The 27012-nt window shown below is 27.3% G+C and overlaps 1 protein-coding gene across 2 annotated transcripts in view; it reads right to left on the bottom strand.

Moving 5' to 3' along the window:
• The window catches only part of LOC100200048 (tensin-1), a 61857-nt gene extending 42221 nt beyond the window's left edge, over nucleotides 1-19636 (bottom strand). The window contains exons 1-15 of one of the 2 annotated variants that reach the window (XM_065799480.1): nucleotides 19318-19636; nucleotides 18849-18954; nucleotides 18722-18759; nucleotides 17508-17561; nucleotides 12007-12047; nucleotides 11406-11467; nucleotides 10738-10892; nucleotides 9689-9744; nucleotides 9515-9581; nucleotides 9089-9153; nucleotides 8542-8625; nucleotides 7659-7712; nucleotides 6444-6563; nucleotides 720-789; nucleotides 1-60 (exon numbers count right to left, since the gene is read on the bottom strand). The exon at nucleotides 1-60 is cut by the window's left edge and continues 64 nt beyond it. In XM_065799480.1, the coding sequence (XP_065655552.1) occupies nucleotides 1-60; nucleotides 720-789; nucleotides 6444-6563; nucleotides 7659-7712; nucleotides 8542-8625; nucleotides 9089-9153; nucleotides 9515-9581; nucleotides 9689-9744; nucleotides 10738-10892; nucleotides 11406-11467; nucleotides 12007-12047; nucleotides 17508-17561; nucleotides 18722-18759; nucleotides 18849-18954; nucleotides 19318-19500 (1215 nt within the window). In that variant the 5' untranslated portion in view covers nucleotides 19501-19636. Of the gene's footprint in view, nucleotides 61-719; nucleotides 790-6443; nucleotides 6564-7658; nucleotides 7713-8541; nucleotides 8626-9088; nucleotides 9154-9514; nucleotides 9582-9688; nucleotides 9745-10737; nucleotides 10893-11405; nucleotides 11468-12006; nucleotides 12048-17498; nucleotides 17562-18721; nucleotides 18760-18848; nucleotides 18955-19317 lie in introns of both variants that reach the window. The other variant, XM_065799479.1, reaches the window with a different exon arrangement.
• Nucleotides 19637-27012: the final 7376 nt, after the last annotated feature.

Below are 27012 nucleotides of genomic sequence, written 5' to 3' on the forward strand. Positions count from 1 at the left end.
GTGAAATTGTACTCGAAAAATTAAAGTATTTATCGAAGCATCTTTTTGAATGCATTTTATCTGAATAAATAAATAATAAATAAATAAATCAACAACAAAAAAACAAATAAAAGTTAAATGCTTTATTAAACAACATTCAATGTATAAACAATGTGTACAGATGACAAAATATCTATAGTAGAAAATAAATTGCAGAAGTAGTAAAAAAAAAAAAATTTGGTGCATTCAACAACAAAATTTGTTATGATAGTGTCGCATAAAACGAAGCTAATTTAATGGTTGTGTGGCTAGTGGTAAGCTTTTCTGTGGCTTCTTGGAGCTTGCAGAGACTGATGAACACTAACCTGAACAAAACTCAGTCGCTTACAGTTAACAATTATTTTAATGCTGTTGCTATTCCTATTTTGATGAGTGGAAACACTATTACTGAGTCTTATCCTTTAATGTGTTTGAATTATTTTTTGATAATGGTCTTTAATGAAAAATTTTATAAACAATCCATTAAAAAAATAGCATCAGATGAGATTAATGTATTAAAGTATCAATGCTTTGGGATTTTCTCCGGCTTTATGTGTTTCTTATGTTTTTCGTCTACCGTAACTTTTTTGCTTTTTAACTCACTTTTTTTTTCCTGCTTATTTCCAACTTTAATACTCTTTGCTTGTTGCCTTGTTGCAAAGAAAGTTTATTAAAAAATAACAATAAAAATAACGTCTTACCATGACGTCACCTTGCACTTTTGTATTTTGGATTAAAAAGCACACATGCTTTGAGTCAGATGAAATATTGCTTAAATAAAAATATTAAAATTTAAAAAATGCAATTACAAACGCAGTGCAACTTAAGCAACTAATAAAGTTAACTATAAACTTTGTATTATTAACAACATTCAGTTAGGCAAGAAGTAAAGTTAACTATAAAGGATGATCCTAATGAATAAGCCATATACAATACTGCTAAAAAATTTAGCATACATTAGATTTAAGTTTCATTTTTCTTCTTTTAATTGAATTTAAAGGCGGTAAACTTCGTATGCCTTTTCTACTTTTTTAATTTACAGTTAATTAAAACAAACCTTAAAAAAAAAAAAAAAATAGAATAAAAACTACGTTATTTTAATCATCTATTTTTAACTTAAACAGAGACTGTTAATTATAGCAGTGTAAAAAAGCCGCTTATTAGTTTAGCACGCTTGCACTCTTATTGTCTTTTAACTGGTTTCTTAAAAATACTTCTACTTATGAATTATTTTGGAAAAAACTTTTTATTTTTTGATGTCAAATTTTTGCTAAAAAGTAAATTTAATCTTATCTTATCTTTTTTTACATAATAATTGAACAAAAGTTTCTAAAATATACAAAGTATGCATTACCTCATTTGAAATAAACTTGGTATTTTTCGCTTAAATTTTGTCCATAATTTGACCAATAAGATGAGAACTTACTGTGCTTGTAAAGATAAATTTGACAACTTACTGTGCTTATAAAGATAAATTTGACGAGATGCATGCAATGTCATGCAAAAAAGGTAGCTTTGTGTGTTACAAACATGATAATATCAGAGATTTTTTGTCTGTTTGCCTAGCTAAAGTTTGTACTCATGTTCAAGTGAAGTCACATTTAATTCCGTTGACAAATGAAAATTTTCATTTAAAACAGCCAATACAAGCGACGAAGCTAGATTGGATATAAAAGCTAAAGGATTTTGGAGGATGGGAGAAACTGCATTTTTGATGTTAGAGTAACGCACGTAAACTCCAAGTTCTCTAAAAAATAACCAACGAAACAGATATTCCGTAGACAGGAGGAAGCAAAAAAACGTGAATATTTAGAACGAGTTCTTGAAGTTGAACATTGTACATTCACCCCATTGATTTTTGGTACCAAGAGTGGATTCGGAGACGAATGTAAACGGTTCACGGCTCTACTTGCTTATAAACTGTCTATTACGAATGGTGAGAAGTACGGAACATATATAAATTGGTTAAGGACACGTCTTTCGATGGAGATTACACGAGCATCCCTCCTCTACTTAAGAGGCTCACGAACTCCACTTAGGCGCTACCACATTGATGACGTTGGTTTAGAGAATGTACAAAGTGGACTTATTTAGTTTGTATCTTTAAAATGTTATTGTTTTGATTCGTATAACAGTTTTCTTGTATTATATAAGAATAAATATCAATATTTATATAAAAAATAATAATAAGATGGGGAAAAAATCAATTAGTTCTGAAATAAAACAGCGTATTGTAGGACTACATCTTGGTGGTTTCAACAGTTCTGAAACAGCTAGAACTCTTAAGTCTGTATCTCGTTCATGTGTACTTAGAACAATTCAGAAAATTAAAAAAACTGGTACTACTGCAGTACCAGTTTTTTCAAATTTCTGAATTGTTCTGCGGTTATTAATTGAAAAAGAAAAGTGATTATCCGAAGACACTATAATGAGATGTTTCATTTTCATAGTCGCTTCATTGTGCTGCGACTACAAGGTGGTGGAGGTTTGGTAGACATATGGGGTTGCATCACTTATGAGGGCCCAGGTCTCTGCTACTTATACGATGGTCATATGGATCAACATAAATATATCAAAACGCTTGAAAATCATTTAATCCTGGTTAGAGACATCTTTTTTAGCAATGAGTCGGAGTGGCAGTTTCAACAAGACAACGCTCCTTTTCACAAGACAAAAACGGTGACTATATGGTTTCAAGAAAACAACATTAAGGTATTTCAGTGGCCAGCTAGATCACCTGACCTTAATCCAATCAAAAATGTATGGACTGTACTGGATTTCAAACTCACTAAAGCTCCCGTAGCATTGGCTGAACATCTTAGGAAAAGTTTGAAAGGGTCGTTTGACAGTTTATCAACTGATTATTGCCAAAAACTTTTTGATTCGATTAAAAGAAGATGTGAAATATGCATAAAGAACAAAGGTGGGCATATCCCTTATTGATCTTGCTATTAAAGCAAACTTAAATCCAGGTGTGCTAAACTTATGAGCAGCTTTTTTTTAACTTTTTTTTTATATACTAACTTTGATTAAAGATATTTAGTGATAAACACTTGTTTATTTTTTTTTTTTTTTCTTCTCTTAATGTAATTAAAAAAGTCAAATAAATATGTTTCGTTTTTTAAAAACCCTTGAGTTTCTTGTTTTTACTTTTACTATTTTATTTTTAAAGAAAAAAACTTAAATCTAATAATTTTTGAGCAGTATTGTATATCCCAACTGATATTCAGAAAGCACTTTTAATATTTCGAATTGTAATGTAGTTATTTTTTTACTTGGTTCGCAATCGTTGTTTTTTCTTGTTGAAATTATTTTCCAAAATTATTCATAAGTAGTAGTATTTTTAAGAAACCAGTAGGTACTTTTTTGGATTCATCCCCCTCTCACACCCTCCCCCATCCTTTTTTAATTTATTGATTTATAAAGTCAAAAGTGCCCTAGTAAAGTTATGGCGAGTAAGACTTAAGTCTTAAAAGCAGTTATTTAAACATAACGGTGGAATTTATGACTTCGAAATTTTTTTTTCTTTATTTTTATTTTTTTATTTTTATTTATTAATTTATTTATTTTTTATTATTTAGGTGCCCCAAGAAGACCTAACCGTCTTATCACAGAGCACCGCGGAAGTGCATTTAACTAGGAAGTTTACGCCTCCTTCCTTACCGTGACGCGAAAATATATCCAGAGTTCGTTTCGAACCCCGTCCTGCTTCTAAGACAAGCGCTCTAACCACTGCACCACAGCCGGTTTATTACTAACTATATTATTAAATAGTCTAAAGTTTTTTTTATTTATCGACTACACTGGTTGATTTTAAATTTTTTTTTTAAATAAAGTGAAACTCTCTCTCAGAATGGTATGTGTATGTGTGTAATATTTATATTTTTTGCTACTGTAGAAAATGTAATCAGTTTAGCAATTACTACTTGCTTCTTTATGTATTAAATCTTATATAAAACAATATATTAACTTCTAGTTTATAAATTTACGTCTTTATGATAAAATATTAGTAAATTACGATTTTATAAAAATGGTGCTCGGTGATAATACATTATGTCTTCTTCTTGCTCCAACTATTTATTTTATTGTATATTTATGTATATGAAAACTGTATTTATAGAAAAAAACGAAATAAATTAAAAAAAACAATTAGTAAAAAATTTTTCTTTACTTTTTGCTTTTCATTAATTAACAACGACTTAATTAATCAATAACGACTTTAAATCAAGAAAAAGTTGTAAAATACTGTAAATATTCAATCAAATCTTTTTATATAAAACTTTACAGATTTCAGTAGCTTGTAGGCCAATTTAATAGATATTGAAAAATGCCCCATCTCTTTTAGGGGCAAGGGTGCAAATTATGTTAAGCCTTAAACAAAGCTTGCTATGGCAACGACCATCAATATGCTTAGCAAATAACAGGATAAAATAGTTTTAAAAAACTTTGAAAACAACTTATTATAGTTACTACTTATAGTTATAATAAAAAAATTCAACAAAATACCAAAAAAAAAATTGTTTTTCAATTGGGGCTATCTTAAATTTTTATAATCTACTCCATAATATTTTACCATAAAGTTGTCCATAACAACTGCCTAAATAAGACATAAAATTTTACCTATTAATTATAAAATAACTTATCTATATTTGAAAATTTCCAAAGTTTCCGGAAACCTTTCCGAGTTGAAAATTTCCGGGAAATTTTCAACACTAATAAATAGAAAAAAAACATTTAAACAATTAAATTATTTTTAATAACTGATTATTATAAATATTTTCAAATATTTATTGATCTGTTATTAATATATTTTTAAGCTTGTTGCAAATTATTTTCATGTAACTCTTTTTTTAATGTTAACTTACTTCCTTGAGGCTGAGAGAGTCACTACAGTTGAGGAGCCAACTTTTTTAATAATATTTACACCCCTCTCTCTCAACTTTTTAAATCCGAAACATACCTTGACGAACAAGGTATGAAACAAGTTGAGCGCGGCACTACCGGAGACGTGGTGGGGATCGAACTCGGAATTTCTCGCTTATGAAGCGAGCGCTCTGCCGCTCCACCACTGCCGCTTTTGTTTTATAATTATAATATAAATTACTAATAAGTCTACATTTAAGTTACTTATAAGTCTAATTTTAAAGATTTAACACATCTTTTTGTTATCATAAAAATTTTATGATAACACAAAAAATGATATTTTACGATAAATGTAAAAGTTACAATTACAGATTTTATCAGAAAATGCAGTGGTTAGAAATGTTGCATTTTTAAAGATTTCTAAAATATTTTTGTATATAAACTGTTAGTAATTATAGGTAATGAATTTACAAAAAATTAATTATTTAAAATTGATATTATATTGAATGTTATTGTTGATCCGATATTATATAATGCATTAAAAAACACTTCTAGTAAAGTTATCTTAACGAGCTCACCAGTAAAACAGACTGACGTCTTCTTCTTACTCTGGCTATTAGGGGAAAGGCGCCTATGATGGCATAGCGCCAATGATGGCATACCGGTCATATTTTCATAAATATTGGTTATGGCAAAAAAGTAATTTTAGTAAAAACACGTCCCTTATGCACAAATTTTGCTTTTATAATAAACAAAAACTGATTTTGGGATGTGCTGTTGTATTTTTAATCCCTTTAAATATTTAAGATTGTGATTTTATTATTAACTGTGCAGAAATGAAATTTTCATGCATTTAATTTCCAAGTTTTGTGCATTTAGTAGAATACTTATTTATATTTTATCTTTTGAACAAGGCAGACATAGCTTGTTTAAATGAAAATGATGACTTCTTCCTATGATGGCATACTGACGAGTTAGGTGTGTTTCAATACTGACGAGTTGAGAAAACCTTTTTTCTTTCATATTTGTTTCATATTATTCATATTTGTTTCACATTATTCAAAAAGGAATTTTTACTTCACTACAAAATTTTTGGTTCATAAAACACATAAAACGCAATATCTCTTATGCACACGCGCAAAATTCTACACTGCTGCTGTATAGCACGAAAGGGTTAATTAAGATGATTACGCGGTATTTCTGAGGGAAGACTCTAAGGTCAAATGAAATTGTCAAGTTACCCTTAATGCTAACCAGCCCTATCCTCCCCTATGCCATCATTGGAGCAGTAGTTGCATATGATGGCATACTTGTGCTTTTTTTTTTAAATAAAAATAACTAATATAAAAATAAAACTGGTAAAAACTATTGAAGTAATTATTGTTCTACATGTAACAAAGAATGTATCCATATCAAAACTTTTGTTCATGGTCTACAGGATACTGAATAATGAAGCTTCAAAGTTAAGTATGTCATCATAGGCGCCTTTCCCCTACTTTTGTATTTTTTTTTTAATTTATAAAAGTTTTTATTTAACGACAAAATAAACAAATATTTCTTACTGCGTGGAGGTAGTATGTATAAGTTGGTAGCCTTGATAAATTTTTAAGCAGAACTGAAACGTTAAGCCTTCATTAAAGCATGGTGTGCCGTGAATGATGATTGCATTTAAATGTAGTATTCTTCAGTATAGTAATCAAAAACAAAATTTTAAACAATAAAAACAAAAATACTGTGGTTATTCTAATTTTAAAATAAAATAAAAAACAAAAAAACAGAAAAAAAACATTGAGAAACAAAAGTTTTATTATTTCTTATAAACTAAATTTATCAGACGTTTAAAAGGGTTGCTGTTAATGTATAGAGGAGAGTGAGGTAAGTCGGAAAGACGATAAATTGAGGTATTTTTTATCTCAAAAATCATAACTTGATTTTATAAATAAAGTTTTTGATATTTATTTAAGTCTTTCTTCGCAGAAGCTTAAATAAATTATAAAACTCACTCACTCAAATTATAAAACTCGCCTCTTCTCTAAAATGTAAAAGTAGAGAAAACCAATTTAATATTCCTGATTTACTTATCTAATATTCGTTTATTATTAGCCTACATTATATCTACCAATAATAGATAATTATCACATCTATATACTAACTTTAAATTTTTAAAAATTGATATATTAATTTACTATTGTTTAAAAACTTTTTTTGTCAATTTCGTTGATTTTATTTAAATTTTAAGATTGTACAAAATTTAATTCATGTTTCAACAACTTTTCCCTTTTAAAAAAATGCTTTTTTTATCAAAAATTACAAAGATTCACAGAGTTTTATTTATCAAAATAATTATAATCATACGTTATAATTTTTTTTATTAGATGCATTATTTTATTTTGACAAAGGCAGTAATCTAGACACGTGCTCCCAGTGGAGTACTGCTTAACTTTGAAGAAAAACATTAATTTGTTTAAATAAAATTTACATATATGTAACAGAAAACATTAGAGTTATAACATTTTGGTACCCCTAGTTGGTCTATCAAAAATAAGTCAACTTTAATTGAAAAAACCTAAGAAGTGGTTTTATTTACTTCTCAAGCAAGACCACTCAGCATTTATATTTTGAACAAGATCACCTAGCATGACCCTTATAAAGTTCTTTGAACCGAGTAAATTTTTCATGTTGTCTTTATAATGTATTTTGAATCCGTATTGAGATGATCTCTAACAATGATTTTTTAATTCAGACGTCCTGTGATTTAAAAGCATAAAAATTTTTACCTGTTCTTAATCTTCAGCTTTTTTTCAAATAACATGCCGAAATATTTAACGTATCTATATTCAAATGGAAATCAAATTATATCGCGTCTAAGTTAAAAATAACATTTTATAGCATAAGTTATAAATAATATATAAATTAAAATTGAATATATTTGATATACTTTTATGTAGGTTGAAATAAAACCTTTTAAAAACCACTTTTAAAACCACATTACTATTAGTTTGAACTTTGCGGGAAACTGCTTCATAACTATTTACCAATCAACTATCCTCGTTGCAACTAAGGAGCAATTTTATGTTTTTGATGTTGTTGGGTTTACTTGTGTCACTTGCAAAAAACTATTTTTTTAAATTGTTATCATAAGGATTAATGAAACATTAAATCATTCCGTTGGTAATACAACGTTTTAATAAATGCTTTTTTTTTTTTAATTTATACATTAGTTGTTGTTGTATAAATCCTAACAATATTTTACATCTGGGTACTTCTATCATTATGACTAACTTCAATGTTACTATCCAGGGCCGACAACACTGAGGGCGGGGGAAGGGGGACGGGGTCATATGCCCCCCCTCCACTTTTTTTCTGAAGAACCTTTTTTTTTTAATAAGAAAATTCTAGATATAAAGGACTTTTTTTAGAAATTGACGATTGTGCCCCTTCACTTCAAAACCCGTATCATCGGCCATGCTATCCGTTTATAACTTACTGCTTTTTGGGTTAGGTAAGTCTGATTGGCAAATGTTACAAATGTCGCAAGCTAATCGCGAGCCATTTATTAACAGTACTTTAAACATTTATTTTATTATTTTTACTTAAGTTATTTAAGTATATATTTAAAATACATATCAAAGTAAAAAATAAAGTATAAAAATTAACTACCGTTTTTGAGACGGCTGTAATGTTCCATCGAGTTTTGCATCGTAAAATCTTCCCAAAGCAAACCATTCAAAAGCAATTTGTGCACTTTAAATCGATAAAAAAAATATATAATTACTCTAGATAAACCATTAAAATAATTTATAAAAGTTAATAAGAATATATTTTATGTAAGCGCTTTTGACTATTTACATTTTTATTATTCTTTTTTTTCCTGATTATTTAGGTGTTTAATTGTTGCAGATCACTACAAATTTTAATGAATATGTCTTCACAGTCTTTCTCATCAATTTCGCTTTAAAGGCCTTCCCTTTCTAAGACCACCTTTACAATCGCATAGCTTTTTTGAAGCTGTGCGATTTTAAAGATGTTTCATGGCAAACTACTTTACTATATGACAGTCATGTTACGGTGTTCTTTGTTAAAATTTGTTAGTTTTCAGAAAAAAATTAAAAAAACTTTAGTTCTGGAATTTTATCACTCGAACCATGTGATATAAAAAATAAACTGGGTAAAGTTTAAACGGTGCAATAAACTTTAAAAGAATTACCTCGGAACGTTTTTGCTAAACTGTATGTAAGCAGCCACAATTAATCCAATGCGACTTTTGCCTCCCTGTATAATAAGAAAATTGTGAACTTATACTGCTTGATGATTGTTACCCTGTATAATAAGAAAATTGTGAACTTATACTGCTTGATGATTGTTTTCCTGTATAATAAGAAAATTGTGAACTTATACTGCTTGATGATTGTTACCCTGTTAAATTAAAAGAACTGTTGAAGTTTAAAAATCAAATAAAAGTTCTACAAAATTGAATGAAACCAGATATAATAAAATAATGATCATTAGGTTTGAGCTGAAAATACCTTTAATTATACTATTGTTCACGTTATAAGTTTGTAAAGTTTACATTGAAATTTTGAGGGATTCAGCATTACAGTGTAATACCTAAAAACCTAACATTGAACCAAACCTTGCAATGAATAATTGCCACATTTTTTTTGTTTAATTGCATCCATCCATGCATATGTTGAATAATTCTATAACAAACATCGTTTAAAAAGGTTTTAATTTAGTTAACCACGACATAAAAAAAAATTTTAAATTCTTTAAAAATATTTTGTTTAATTCTTTTTTTAAAACTTACTTCGTCAGTTTATCGAGCGGGGGAGCTAAATGATCTGGCCAACCAAAATCTAAAACCTAAAATATATTTCATAACAACAACTTTAAAACTAAATTTCTTTTAGGTTCAAGTATTATTCAAAATATAGCTTTGTTAAAGAGCCTGGAAGTTTTTTTTAAATAACTTATTTTATAGTAAGCTTTTAAAAATTTATTTAAATAATCAGATGGTACGGAACGAGTTAAATTGAACATGTAAAGAGCACTATTCAATTTTAAACCTTTTTTAAATTTCTGTGATGTTTTGACAAAAACATTCTACAATTTTTTTTCCATTTTTCATATACTTTTAATAATTTACATTTTATTCCTTATTTTTTAGCTTATTTATAATATTCAAAGATAAATTTTTATAGCAGAGATTTACATTTTTTTAGTTAAATATATTTCTGCAAACGTTTATTTGTTACTCTTCTTTTTAAATAAAATGCTAGCTAAGTTAATAAATAATATGCTACTATTAAAACTTTAAAAATCGCAATAAACTCCAAGCGTGAGAGCAAACTAAAATAAACTCCAAGCGTGAGAGCGAACTAAAATAAACTCCAAGCGTGAGAGCGAACTAAAATAAACTAAAATTAATGAGTCTAATACTTTTAAAATTATGTTAAAACAATTAGGGGCTCAACACTTTTGATTATTTAATAAAAAATACCTTGTGTAATATTAGGATTTACTAAAAGACTTAGAGATATCAGGAATGAATTATATAACTGGTTGCAGAAGTCAACCCAAGATTAAATAGGTTCAGCAATGAATTATATAACTGGTATAAATGTTTGTTCTTGTTTACCTTAAAAGTTAATTTTTAGACTTAAATCAATTTTTTGTTTAAAAACCTGCGTGGTTTTTATTTAGCAAAATCCAGTATAATCCGCAATTTTTGACAAAACTTTTTCAAATGAGATGAGTATAAACATACAAAAGTTTTGGGGTTTACAACTTTTTGTATGAAACAGAATTGTTAACTTACTAAAACTTTTTTTTTTTCTTATATAAATTTTTTTTTACCTGTTTTTCAGAATGCAATTGAAGAAGATCGTAACGTCTTTCTGAGACATTGATGATTCTGTATTGGTCACAATGTTTTTTACGTAACAAGGCTAGAACATCTATGAGGCCAGATTTGTACAATTTCTCAAAGCTGTTTGATGGAAATGTCAGAGCTAAAATAAAACTGTCATTATTTTTATAATTGTTTTACAAAATATCTATATAGTTATATGTGATAAAGAATTATCAAAATATCTGCATTGGTGCATGCGTCTTTTTATTCTTTAAAATTTTTTGATTCTTTGAAACGTTTTTTTTTTCTTCTTGCGTTCTCACAAACACACACACACAGACACACACACGCACGCACACACACTTAACCCGCCTAAAACTAGTATCAAACAAGTTTGCCCCAGACCCTAGAAATTTTTTTTTAAATATTCGATATACGTGGAGTATACAAACATACAGTTGAAAAAATATTAAATGGTTGTAGCATAATATTTTATTGTACTTGTTAAAATACATTTAAAATTTATTTAAAATCATTGTGTATGATATTAAAACATTATGTTTAATAAGTTCTATAAATAAGCATATAAATAATACAAATAATAAATTATAAAAAAGTGAATCTAGTTTTAGCAAAGAATAACTTAACAATACATAAAAAAATGATGGAATACCTATAAGTTGATCTGTTATGTAAGTTAAATCTAGTTCGCAATCGTTGCATGCAATTTCTTTGCTACAAAACAATAAAAAGCATTGCACACATTTTGAGATTTCAGCGTAATCAGCTTTCTAACTATTTATTTTCTAATTATTATTTCATGTGTGTGTGTATATACATACATATATGTATATATATATATATATATATATATATATATATATATATATATATATATATATATATATATATATATATATATATATATATATATATATATATATCAGCGACGAATCCGGGGTGGATGGGGGTAGCATCCCCCTCCCCCCACCACCACAAGAATCTAAAAGTCCTAAAATATCTTATAAATTGAGGATCTTTTTTTTTTTAGGAGACGCAAATGTGGTACAATATATAAAAATATTTCAACATCCACCCCCACTAAAAATTTCTGGATCCGTCGCTGATATATATATATATATATATATATATATATATATATATATATATATATATATATATATATATATATATATATATATATATATATATATATATATATATATATATATAGCAGAATTACTTTGTAACAGCAAAAGTTCAAACTAAAATACCTCGATAATGCTTCAGATGAAGAATTCAACATTATATGGGGCTAAAAGTAAAAAATTGCTTTAAATAAAAATATATTGATGTGTAAAGTAAGTAAAAAAAAAAAAAAAAAAATGAAAAAAATTATTTTGTTGTAAAAGCGAGTTTAAAAAATTGATCTTTAAAATTTTATTCAAATGCAATTTGTTTTTATGTAACAACTTTAAAGTCGTTACAAAGAAAGTCTTCAGTTATAAATAGTTGCATTTAAAGTCAGGGACGGATGCAACGTTTATTGGTGTTTGAGATAGGTAGCTTCCAGGTATAAAGCCAAACATATGGTTATCCTATTCTGAACTAATTTTTTTTTTTTTAATAAATATTAAATTTCATAGAATAATCTTTTAACGATCAAAAACTATAATCATATAAAGTTTTAACCCTCAATTTGAGAGTTATAAATTTTGAAAAAAATGAAATTTCAAATTTATCAACGAATATAAATTTAGTTGAGAAAAATAAAATAATATTTTATCAACTTGTTGCCCACATGGGGGCAAAGGTTCTTAACAATCCACTTTTATGTACATTTAAAATAGTGTGCTGAAAAGTAGAAAAAATATATTTTTCATTAACTTACACAAAAAAAGTTGTAAAAAAGTTATTAGTTTATAAATTGAACTATATACTCATAAAAAGCAATAAAACTCCAGTGATTGTATATTTAGTTTTTTAAGTTTTTTCAGTTTTGAAAGTATCCTAAAGCGTGAAGCCCGTTTTATTTTTCAGACATTTAGAAACAACTGATTGAATATAGGATTCAGCTTAAAGTTAAACGTATTATTTTCTGCTGACCAAAAAGAAATTTATTGTAGCAGTTTTCGTTCCAAAAGATTTTAATTTAAACAGAAATCTGTTTTGAGGTACAGTAGCTTAATCAAAATCAGTATAAATTACATCTTGAGCAAGTAAGTCTAGCCACTAGTGGAACACATTTAGCCGTAAACGTTTAGAGAGAAAAGAAGTGATTAATTATATTAGAAAAAGTGTTAGTGTATTAGTTATATTATTTTGAACAGATATTCAGTTTTTTAACAGGTAAATAAATAAATTTATATTTATATTTTATATTTATTTTGAAACCCAGTGAAAATTGTGACAGAAATTTATGAAATAACATAGCAAAAGTAAAGGTAATATAATTCGGTTTCTAGTTTCATATTAAGTTTAAATGATTTAATAGAGTTGTTCGCTTATGTTTAGTTTACATTTAGTTTATATGGTTTTGTATAAAGTTTGCAACTAGAACAAGTAAGTCTAGTCACTAGTGCAACACATTTAGCCGTAAACGCTTTTGAGAGGAAAGAAGTAATTGATTATATTAGAAAAAGTGTTAGTGTATTAGTTATATCATTTTGAACGGTAGTCAAGAGAAGAAAAAGGGAACAGTATTGCCATCTTAGCATACGCAAGTCAATCGGGAGGTATAACTTAAGAATAAGAGCAAACAATGGACGGGTTAATTAATAGATGTTTACAAGGTTAAAAGACGGTCTAAAGTAAATTGTGCCGTGCTTAGTTTCGGAAAAAGTTGTTGCCCAGTGTGACAGGCAGTGAAATAATCTGTTTATTAATGTTGGCAACTAGAGCAAAATTCTAGTCACTATTTGGAACACATCAGACCGTCAAATCGTAAGTGAAAATGAAAAAAAGATTATATTAAAGTAAGTATTAAGCAAGTAATTAAAACAGAAAAAAACACAAAATACTAGCTGTTCTATTTGTGTTCATCCGCTTGTTTATTTGTGTTTATATTAATTTAGTGACCTATTTAACAATATGTGTTGCACCTTCTAACATTGTGTGCAATTTCTGTCCGCTTTCTCAATGCTATCTTTCTAACACGACTTACGTATATTGACTTGGTATTGTGGTTTATCCTCCTCCGGCTAATTGCCATATAGAGGCCACTTTACCAAGGCCCGCAAAGACAAGTTCAGCTTCTTAAGGAGCATCATAACCCGCTTAACGTACCAAGAGTAAAGTGATTTTGGAAAGAACGAAGATATAATAGAGTGAAAGAAAGAAGAAGTTGTGTTCACGGTAATATGCTCATTAAGGAGCTGAACTTGTCTTGCGGGCCTTAAACGTAAATAAAGAATTTAAATACAATTTTAAATTTTTTTAGATTGGTATTTTTTTACATTAACTTAAACAAATACTTGCACATAAAATGAAAAATATATTTTTAATTTGGTTCAATATTGAAAACGTTATCTACTTTTGTCAAACTTTTTTTCAATAAACCAGCGGGACATATAAAGTATACAACAGCAGGAACAGCAGGGACAGCAGGGGGGTAAATGTTTAATTATACTTTAATTATGTTTTCTCTTTTCTCAGGCTTTGCGCCTGGTGATTGTTTTTACAAGTTTTCTGTACTTAAACATCTATTTCCAGAAAAAGAAAACAAAATAATAGAAATAATAAATTACAATGGGAAAAGATAAATATAGAAATATTATTTTCTAGATAAATAATGCCTTCAATAAAAAGCAAAAACAATTTTTTTATTTATAAATATTTATAAATAAAAAAATTGTTTTGTTTAAAGTATTTAAATACTTCAAAGATTTTTTTTAAAAGAATGAATTTTTATTTTAGTTTCAAAAAAATAGTAATAATAATTTATGAAATTTTCACAAAAATCACTGTAAATCTTTTGGTAAACAAACGCTTTGGAAGCCGTGTTGTTTTTATTTTAATTTTATTTTAAAAGTTTTGTAAATGACCAAATTCATATTAGTTGTGGAAGAAATGCAATAAAAAAATAGAACTACAATAAAAAAGTGTGCTTAAAATAAACGATTTAATATAAACAAACAAATGTAATTTTTTTTTTAGTAAACCAGGATTGAAATTTAAAAAATTGAAGTTAAATAAATAATAGTCTGTTGTTTTATAGATAAACTTTTAAAGTTTTTAACAAAATTAATTACAAAATAATAAGACATGTGAAATTAAACACATGTTTAGTTACAGTTAACTCCCTGTTATTCGAACTTCTTAAGGGAATGAGAAACTTGCTTCAAATAACTGAAATTTTGAATAACTGAAAGTCCTCTTTAAAGTGACGTTATTCAAATTTTAACACAAGAAGAGAGTAAAAAAAAAAAAAGAACTTTAGTAAAAGATGTTGTATCTTTACTTTTAAAATAAAAAGTTTTTTACCAAATTTTTTTAAGTCGTCCATTTCGATTGCTTTTACATTTCTATATAAGGTTTGTCAAACATATTTGGTTGAGGCTTTGTGATTGTCTGATATTGCCGCCATTATTGTCAAAAAAAGAACAGTATTAAAGTAACTCTATTGCTAATAGAGCAATTAGTTCACAAATTTCAAAATTTCTGTTTAAGTAATCGTGAGCAGCAATGCCTTTATCTACTAAACCACTTGATTTAAGCTTGTTGACGTTCTCGTCAAGCAATTTGAAAGGATCCTCCTACCATTTAAACATGCAATATGTTTTTACAGTGAGATGTCTGCCTTTTCAAAACAACTCTTTAAAGTGTTTACCGATACAGTGTCCCATTCATCAGAACCAAACCATCAGAACCAAAACCATCAGAACCAAATCAGCATTGTAAATATTCATCCATTTATATCTTAAAAGGATTGTAGGCACTTAATTCTGCTCCTAACTTGTTTTCATTTCCTCTGTGCCTTATAACCCGTTATGTTGAGTTTTTTTTCAAAATCAATAGCTTTCTCCTTAATGATGTGCCCACCAATTAGTGCATTTTGTTCATGTGCGTTTATAAACCATTATATACATGTTTATCATCGAAATCAAATCTTAGCTTTTGTCTCTTGCTTCAAATTAACTCGACTCATACTTGCTGATCATGTCTTTATGCGTAATGCGATAAGTTAAAGTGTTTTAAGGAACACCAAACTTATCGGGAACATTTTTTTTAGCTTGATCTTTTTCCAAACCTTTAATAGAAGATATTTTTCTTAAATTTTAGTTTTGAAAGAGGTTTGTAACCACAACTAAAGTAGCCTTCCTCTTCTTTCTTTATGGACTTACGGAAGTGAATTAAAAATATTTAAAAAAAAGTAGATATTTGCATAAGCTTGTGAAATAAAATTTAAAGGGAATAAAAATTGTTTTGAACAAGCGAGAAATTCGAACAAGTGCCAGTTCGAATAACTGGGAGTTTACTGTACATACAAATTGTATTTATAAACTGTAACCAACATTTGATAATATTGTAACTGAATATATAAATTCAGTAACAAATTTCTTTTTTCCTGCAGGCGAACTCCTAGAATTTTTTGATGTTTAAGATTAGTAAAGATATAGCTTTAACGCGCTGAGAAAAATTGATTTTTTTACAATAACATATTGGTGCCTAAAAAAGAGATCTTAAAAAAAAATTAAAATGACTCCTATAATAAAGAACTAAAATATTTCGGTGAATCCTATCATCACCTCAAAGAATTTTTCCCTTCCCCACCCATCCTTTAAGATTAGTTTCCTTAATTTCATTTGGGAAAAAAAAAGTTGTTTTTTTTATAAATTAATTGTAAAGTAACTTCTGTTTTCAACTATATTTTTATTTTTTTATATTTAATTTTTATTTCACTATTCTATTAAATCTTAATAAGGAAAAAAGATTCTCTATGCTGTAATTTTCTGTAATGTAAGAGTTCTCTATAATTTTTCACAGCATTATAGTGTGGACAGGTATCAACTATTATAAAAGGGGCAGGTTTCCCCTATTAACGCAAAACCTCTTTTCTTATTAAAAAGAAAATTTTCAGAAAAATTTTTAATCTACACTAAAAAACGAAGACTTCTTTCTAACGAAAGTGAATAAAAATAAACGAAATAAAAAAAAAATAATAATAACGAAATGAAAATTAAAAAAAAAAAATTCGAATATTTGCCAGCATCAGCTCTTTCAAATAATATAAAGCGTTTACGTGTAAATTACGTCAAAAAACCAAGCTGCTCTATTTTTATACGCTGTTTATTTAGATTATTTTAAGTTGCGGTTGTAACTCTTATATTAAGCCTTTTATATATCTGTCATTTATAACTTGGTAATATTTATAGCATTTATTGAGCTTTAGATAATAAATAGCAAGTTAGTTTTAAAATAAACAAATTTCTATGTTTACCAACTTGACGGCCCAAGGTTTTTATATTTTTTAAAAATGTTTGTGCATTCTTTGCTTATTAATTTAGAACATTTTATCCTCGAAAATAATGTTACAGTTTTTCAGATTTAAACCTCAGCGTATATATACGTATTTATACCTCAAAAATAGTAATTTTCTAACATTATTTAGGTACCAACTTGATTGAAAGAAGTTGGGTACCAATTTGATTGAAAGAAAAAAAAAGTACTTTTATATTTTTATCTCATACAAATTGATTTAAAACAAATTTTTTATATTATTATCTCATACAAATTGATTAAAAAAAAAGAAGTTAATTTTGCATACCTTACATACCTGAGTTTGATTTTTCGTTGTGTTCATTTCTAGTGTCAAGCAATGTTTGAGAACCTAATCAAAATAAAATTTTAATTGAGAAAAAAGAAAACAGTTTCACAGTATGACTTTTTTCCATCAAATAATTTCCTTACTTTTATATTTATAATTTATAATAAGCTAATGAAATAAATAATAGAATAAAATGTAATGCCCCTTTTTGATTGATTAATGGCCCAATCTTAAATATTTGATGATTGTGTGAAAAAAGAAGAAGAAAAGAAATGAAAATTAAAGAAATGAAAGCAATTATAACTCACGAGAGGAAACTGAGGAGGTTTAGAGAACGCAAACGTTTATTTACAGAATAATATACTTGATGATCAAACAGTTCCATTTACTTTTTAATTTCTTTTTTTAAATGACCATCTTTTTTTTTTTAAGTTTATGTTTATTAATATCTGAAAAATGATTTATATATTTTGATGTTTTTAGATTCTTTGTTACTATAGATTTAATGTTAATAATTAGGTTATCACCTTGAGAACAGTTTTGAGTTTTGAAAAATCATCAAATTGTATGAAATCATTGAAAAGAACTGTAATGAAATTAATTGTACAAACAGATAAAAAAGCCTTTGGCAAAAATACTGCAAAAACCAAATGCACGAACCAACAAACCAAATTAAGAACCGAAATGGACTGCATATAAAATAATTAATAATCGACACTTTTATTGTGTCATTTTATATAATTGTTCCGTTTTTCTTTAAAATAAGTTTCGTAACTTTTTTTTGTTGTTGTTTATACTGGCTCTGATACGGATGTAGACATAAATCACTGAAAACAAAAAGTTTTTAAAAAAGTTTAAATAAAAATCTTTAGCAATTGGTTGATTTATTACATTATTATATTTATTATATTAGCAATTTAATTATATTTATTATATTGGCATATATATTTGTGTTGAATTGAATAACTTTCTTTCATTTAGTTAAAATTTTTGAGATATATGTACAAACTAAATAAAAATTTGAATATAGTTTATTTTATTAAACTTTTATTAAAGAAAACGTTAAGAAAAAACAAAAAAACGTGTTGCCGCGTTTTGGGTAACTATGTTAATTATTTTAAAACTTTTTTGCTAAATTGTTTATAATCCCAATTAATCAGTTAAAAATGATTGCCGGAAAAAATAATCTATAAACAATGTTTTATTTTAAATTGTTCACTTACCATTGGCTGACATTCAACATGACATGTAAAATTACATCCTAAAGAATAGACAAAAGTACAACAAAATTAAAATAACAAAAAAAAAATACTTTGACAAAACATAATAAAGTCTTTAATACTCGATCACCTGAGCAAACTTTGGTACAGTTCCAAACCATTTTACGACAAAGATGGCACACTTGGGGAGCATACTTGTTGACCGGTCTTGTTTTAAAGTTGTGAATTTGCGACGACTAAAAAAATGAGTTTGTCATGTTTTTTGAGGAAAAAAAAAAAATTACCACCTTTTTCAAACGTCGAGATTTTTTGTTTCAAACTATGGTCTTTAAAAAAAAAAAAAAAAAATAAAGAAAACAGAATTGGGCAAAAGTAATTTGTTTTTGATGCTTTGAATCTTACGATAAAAAAGAGTTTATAAATTTGAAAGTAAACAAAAGTGAATTGAAAGCACTTTAGCTAGTAAAACAATTTCGGGTGCTTTTAAATTTTTTTTATTTTTTATTTATATTTCGTATGCTGGTTGACTTAAAAACACATAAGTTCATAACTTTTTTTCATAAGCTTAGGTAAAGATTGCAGGTAAAATCTCATGTAACCTTATTTGAGGATGCATTTTTTCCATTGTGTTTAGCAGCATAGCGAAGAGATGGATAGCTTCTTGGTTTATCATTAACTGAAAGGTTATGAAAGATTTTCCAATGTTCTTCTAACTTTTCGGCATACGGAAACCGTACAATACATTCCGGACAAAGATAACCAGGCAATATTGGTGTAGTCATATATAGGCTAAATAAAAAAACTTTGTTTTAATTGACGTAAAACAAACTGTCATGCAAGTTAAAAAATATGCGGCTTTAATTAGAAAATCCATGTTTTAAACACAACTAACGATGTTTTGAATTTTACAATGAGGAAAAATAAATTCCCCGGAATTTTTCAATGAATGAGAAAAAGCCTGGTTTCCACGAACACTGATTTGTTTAAGGGAAGTATAAATAATCGTAATTTAATTGGATCATAGCTTTGAAAAAAGGTTTAATCTCAAATTACAACGAACCGTCATACTAATCGTATTAATCAGTTAAGAAGTAAATAAAGCGGTAATATAAAGTTTAATGTTCAAGATATTTAGTATGCAAATTTTTTATGTATGTTTGTTTGTATATATTTTTTAATTATGTTTACATATGAGCTAAACTTGCAATAAAAAGCGCAGCGTTTTTATTTCTTTATAAAAAATATTAATGACAATTAGCAGCCTTAACAGAATTATTGTGCTGTTTTTTTATCTTATCTTTTTTAAATTTATTTTTTATCCGTTTGGCTTTACAAATAGCTTGTAACAATATGGATTCTTCATAAAAATTACATAAAAATAATGGAATAATTAATAATTTGATCAGTTGGTCTTTCTTCCATGAACCCTCGCAATATAGGAAATTCTTTTTCAGTTAGCAAATGCATCAGTTGAGAAGTAAAATGAAGTTTTAAACCCTGCTAGAAACTTCCTCTCCAATCTCTTTTTTCCTGTTAGAAAGTTCCTCTTCAATTCCTTTTTTAACATAACTGTTATAATCTTAAATTTATTTATTTATAAATTTAAGAATGTCATCATAAGCATTATTATTATCATTGTTTATTTATTTATTTTTCTATCTTTACAAGTTAGTAAAATGATTTGTTTACAATATATTTTAATTATAACTAAACTCAATTTATAGCATGCAAATAATTAACTGCTTAGTATCATTATTGTTTAAATCGGAAAAACTTACAGACCAGATGATAAAGTTTTTTGGGGGTAGAAAAAGAGTTTACCTTGGTGTTGGACAACGTTAACTTTCCTCATTTTTTATCAGGTTTTTATGATATTTATCACTATGATATTTGTTTTTTTATCCCAATACTCACCTTTTTTAAATCCTTTTGAATAAACTTTCTTGAAAATTAGGAATGCTACAAGAAATCAAATTGCTCCCTTTGGAAATAATGGTTTATTAGAACGAATGACGAACGGTTGGGAGCATATTACTGAACGTGATCTTTCAAACTACGCGAGACATTGTGAGTCCTTTCTTACGCAATGTATTAATGACATTAATAAAGAATAAAAGTCTTTAAAAATTTGTTTTATACAGAGGTGTAGCTAGGCGTTGACATATGGACAGTTGCCAAGGGTGCAACATTCGAAAAGCGCCAAAATCATTTCAGATAATTTGCATACAACTTTTATTATTATGCATATACGTATATTATTTGTTTTCCCCCAAAAAAGGGTCTTATTGGTTTTGCCATAAAGCCGTTTCGAGAATAAGCATAATTCGTGCGTGTATGCATTTGCGACACATTCACAAAATATGCTGAGTATGCATCAAAACACAGTTTTCGCTTAACGTGTAGTTAAAAATGAAATAATAGCCTGCTTAAAGATAATAAATTTACACATTCTTTAAAATCGTGCCATTCTTTGCTTCACGTTTGACGAATAATTAGTGTTAAATAACGTTTTTCAAATGCAGAGACGTAAAGCTATATTTTGATTGATCATGCATGTTTTAAATATAGTGCTGCGATTTGAATTTGAAACTGTCATCTGTGAATTTTGTAAAATAATGTAAATACTTTTAGGAATTTTTGGCTGCTGATACGATGATACGATTTTTGGCTGCTGATATGTGTTCGAAATTTAACGCAGTTTATGCTGTAAAAGAAAATTTGGTTTCTATTGGTTCAGTGGTATATGAAATGATCGTTTTGTTAGAGATGCGTTATATCTATCTAAATTGTTGTACAAATGTTTAAATTCGTATAAGTTTATTGCATTTTATATGATTCTGGAGCGTATAAACGATGTAAACTTATCTCTACAAAAAAAAGACTAGGATATTTACTAATCCTTTATACGAATAAAAGGCCTTATAGATTATTTTCAAAATTTTAAAAGTGATAAAATTAATGCTTTTAGTCAGATTAAAAAAATATCTGAACAAATGAACATAGATAACAAATGATATAAAAGCGAAAAAGAAAAAAGAAGAAAATGCCAGGGGATTTTGCTGAAGATGAAACCAAAAACTTCGATACAGTCAAAATTTCACAACTTGCAATACTTGACAGTATTAAAAATTTGAAAATTTTAAGAATACTGCAGAAGAACTTTTTAACAGCTGAAGCAATTTGGGATATGACCGCAGATCAAATATGCTATTTAGAATTTTTAATTTTTTTTAGGAGAATGGGAACTGCAAAAATTATACCCAAACAAAAACTAAAAACTTTAAGATTGTTTCTTAGATTGCTTATAACTGTAGCTGCGGGTGAAAGAAAATTTAGCAAATTGAAATTAATCAAAAACTATTTACGATTGACATCTGGCCAAAAACGGACATCTTCACTAGCACTTCTGTCTATTGAAATGAAATTGACAAAACCAATAGATTTTAATAATATAATTAAAATATTTGCCAATTCTAAGGCAAGGAAAGTTAAATTTAGTTATAAGTTATTTAATTATGTTTTTTAGAGTAATATTATTACTCAACGCTATTGGATCATACTATTTAATTACACACCTAAATTTTATTTAAAATAAAATATGCGATTTTTTTAATATCAAATAATTTAAGCAATTCATAACATGTTTTATAAAATTGATATAAATTTTAAAACACCAGATTAGATATCAAAAACGCCAGATTAAGTGCAAGAAACCACCAGATTAAATGCTAAAAATCACCAGATTAAAGGCAAAAACCGGTACTGAAGAAAATAAAGTAATGTCAATAATCCATTTTGAGACGTTCTTCAAAAGTTTTTGAAAATACTTTAAAACTTTCGCTCCTTTTAAAGCAACTTTTGCCGTTAGTATTTTATAATAGCTTGATTTGCGATCTTTTTCAAACAAAACTTCGTAAAAATAAATATGCAAACTAATATTCGTTAACCTTTTTTCTAATGTCTTGTGTTCTAATGTCTTGTGTTCTAATGTCTTGTGTTCTAATGTCTTGTGTTCTAATGTCTTGTGTTCTAATGTCTTGTGTTCTAATGTCTTGTGTTCTAATGTCTTGTGTTCTAATGTCTTGTGTTCTAATGTCTTGTGTTCTAATGTCTTGTGTTCAAATTTCTTGTGTTCTAATGTCTTGTGTTCTAATGTCTTGTGTTCTAATGTCTTGTGTTCTAATGTCTCGTGTTCTAATGTCTTGTGTTCTAATGTCTTGTGTTCTAAGTAAATGAAATATTCACTCCACATGTCCCAGTGTATCTAGAATGTCCACTCCGTTTCAAACACAAAATCATTCATTCTAAATTCGAAATAAAATTCAAACTAATACTCATTGAAAAAATAAATCATAGTTTTTACATTCTTTATCTCGCGGAATAAAAAAAATACGTCACTGCGTCAGTAACATCGTCATTTTTTGATATGAGACTTATGTTCATTTTGATATAGATTTAGAGATTAACCAATCTGATTTCAATTTTACATTTTGATAAACAGATTAACTAATCTGACTTTGATCTAACATCCAAATAAAAACAACCAAAAGGGAAAAGTTCGGTAGCCCCGGACGGCGGGTAACTCCGAACACATGATGTACAGCTTAAACTAAAGAAGCTTTATGATTTTAAATACTATAAAAATATTATTTGAGTGAAAATATGGCATATGCAAAATATCTTTCATAATATGTCGAAGCGATTGGCTGGGAGTCTAAGATATTGTTTTCTTACATTCCCAACCAATCGATCATACCTCATTCACAAATGCTAGTTTTAAAACTAATATTTGTGATTGAGGTATGATCGGGTGATATCGGACACATGTTTGGAGGGTGGTTCCGAACAACTTAGTCCATTTAAATAATAAAAATAAGCAACTTTTTTATATAAATAATAATACATTTAGTATAATACACAAACCCATAATAGTTGTTCATTTAATTCCAATAAACAGACTTAAAATTTGCAAATAGTGTTTTTAAAACGTTTTTTTTTCATTAGTAAAAAGCTAATGTTTACATTTTAAACGAAGGCAATTTTTCAAGGCGATTTTTTTTTTAATGTTTTGAGGACATTCCAGTTCTAATTAAATATATATCATATTTGTGTTACACGGGTTAAAAAGATATAAAATCATGGTTAAACTAAAGTCTCCCAAGCTACCATCCAATTTTAAAACACGTTTTTTTTCTAGCCTTTTTTCTTTTATGTTTTGTATTTTATTAAAGTAGACAATAATTATTTTTTTGTTTCAAGTTCAATAAATAAATGTTTATACTTTTAAAAAAGTCTTTTGACACTTTGTTTTCTGTAAGTACATGTGTACAATCTATTTTTTCCTTAAGTGTCCGCGACTATCCGACTTTCCCCTACTGAGTCTTTTTAAACAGCTTTCAAAATATTTAAAAAAAAAATATTTGAAGATTTTCTGACTGCAGCTTTTTAGAATCTTTTAGTTACGCCACTTTTTATTTTCTTTTTGCCAATGATATGATACAATAAAGTATGAAAAAATTATATAAAAAAACTTAATTATAAATAGTTCTTGCGCAATAGTTTTTGTGTACGTTGTGCACGAATCATAAGCAATACAGTTGAACTTATTACAACTGCTGTTGGTTAAACAAATGATATGTCTTTTATTTCATATTGCTAAAGCAAAAATCGATACATAGCATAGTAAGTAACCAAAAAATGTTAAAAGATAAAATGAGAAATACCAAGAACAAGCAATCTAAAAATTAATAAATAACTTTAAAATATGTAATCTTTTCACAAATAATAGTATATTTATTATAAATATAATCTTAAAATAAGTTTCATATCTAGGAAAAATATTTCTAAATCTATATTAACAAGATTGATATTAACAGTATTTATAACAATATTTATTAATAACATTTATATTAACAATATTTATAATAAATATTATTTAAAAATTCCTGGAAACATTTCTACAGAAGATATGCTGTTAAGAAGATATGCTGTTAAGAAGATATGCTGTTAAGAAGATATGCTGTTAAGAAGATATGCTGTTAAGAAGATATGCTGTTAAGAAGATATGCTGTTAAGAAGATATGATGTTAAGAAGATATGCTGTTAAGAAGATATGCTGTTAAGCAGAGGCAATTTTAGAAGCCTTTTTTTTTTTTTTGTTAGAAGCCAGTCGGTACTGTATAAGTGTTCACCCCCACCCCCTTCCCTCCTTCATTTTATTCGTAGAATCGCCTCTGCTGTTAGGTACATTTTGTGGTTTGCTTTCAGATTTCAGCTTTGCGGACAGATTTGCGTTTTATCAACAATTAAGATATAGTGTATAGCAGTTTCATTTGAATTTTTTTTTAAACGTTCTTGCGCGGTGCTCTGTTACAAATCCATTTTTACGGTGCTCCAAAAAACAATGTTATAATATTTTCCAAGGTTTTTTTGGAGCACTAGAATAAAAATGTTAAAAAGATTTTTTTTTGCTAACAATACTTGAATACTGTGGTTTGATTTGTTAACAACAATCAATTCATAAGATCAAATTTTAAAGTTACATAAATCATAAAAACTATTATTACCAAAAACTATTACACATTTTAACTTTTATAAATTTCTTATTGAAAAAGTAATTTAATATTATATTATATGGAATGCGCTTTCCCTGCTGCTTTGTCTGTAGATTCTGTGTATTTATTTTCGTCAACATAGAGGGGCCTGGTGTAGCACTTCTTCATCGTATTATAAACAAATTTATTGTATTTGTTGTTGTTTTTTATCACTTAATGATAAGTAAAAAAAAAAAAAAAAAATTAAAATATTTCTTTTATTTTGTAAAATAAATATTTTTATATTTTTTTTACAAAATAAAAAATTCGGATTTGAAACAATGTTATAATATATATATATATATATATATATATATATATATATATATATATATATATATATATATATATATATATATATATATATATATATATATATATATATATATATATATATATATATATATATATATATATATATACATAAACAGGGTGCGGAAAGGGTTCCCGTACAAAAGTATAATTTAAAAAATTATCTAAATGGTGTTTTCTTTCAATATATAGTGTGTTTATAGTATTCTTTTGTATTTCTTTGTATTCTTTTAGTATTTTTTAGTATTATTTTGTTTTAAATTAAAGTGTAATTTGTTTCTCGTCTTGTACAGAAACTTTTGCTGTTTTTGCTGTCTATATTTTTGTACGGGAACTTTTTCCGCACCCTGTATATATATATATATATATATATATATATATCTATATCGGTAGCTATACTCCAACACCACGTATCTCAAAATTTGGCTGTTTCGAGTTAAGTAGTGAATAAAAAACTATGGCTAATTCTACATCTGATTCTAACAACACTTATGTTAAATGATACCGGGAAAAGTGTTTAAATTAGATAAATTTGTTTCTTGTATCTTTTTAGTTGGCAGAACTGAATTCTACCACCACGTATCATGAATTGTTTACATTGAAAATATGTGACAATATTAACCAGCTGGTTCATTTCAGGTAATTATTGTTTAATTTGTTAACTGTAATTATTTTGTACAGCAATAATGATACAGGAAATCAAGCTTTTGGACTATTAATAAATGAATCGAAAGTGATATTTGAAGATGGCCTAGGTATTGAAGACGTCCTACAAGAAGAAGTCATCATCTCTGTCGACGAAACGGATTTGAATCAGCCCGGGACAAACCATTAGGATGTTTTACAAGAAGGAGATCAACCTATACCTGTTATTGATTGCTCTCTATACTTAAAAGAAAAAGAAAAACTGTTACAAACATTGACCATAGTATTGATTACAATAGCAATGATGAAGAACCTGATGACCTTAATGACCCAGATTTTGTGTTGTCAGATGATGAGATAATGCAAATTAGCCTTGAAAATGACTCAAATATTGGCCTAAATAAAAACGATGCTCAAAATATCAAAAACAATTCCAATGCAGACCATTTAATTAACGACCTTGCTAGAAAACCACAAGATGACTTACAAAACTATGCTCATAATATCGAAAATAATCCAAAAGCAGACAATTTAGTTAGCCAAGAACTTGCATGAAAACCTCAAGATGATTTGTGTTCTGTTGAGGTACTTCATGATGAAGGCAATAATGGCAAGAAAAAAAGAAACAAGCGGCCTGATATATCTTTATGGGATGTTAACGTTCATAAGAAACTAAGAATGACAGGAAAAAAGTACTTAGGCAATAAAAAAGTCAAAATTGATGGTAAAATTACAGTTAAACGA

Source organism: Hydra vulgaris, chromosome 06 (assembly GCF_038396675.1).
Source record: "Hydra vulgaris chromosome 06, alternate assembly HydraT2T_AEP".
Classification (NCBI taxonomy): domain Eukaryota; kingdom Metazoa; phylum Cnidaria; class Hydrozoa; order Anthoathecata; family Hydridae; genus Hydra; species Hydra vulgaris.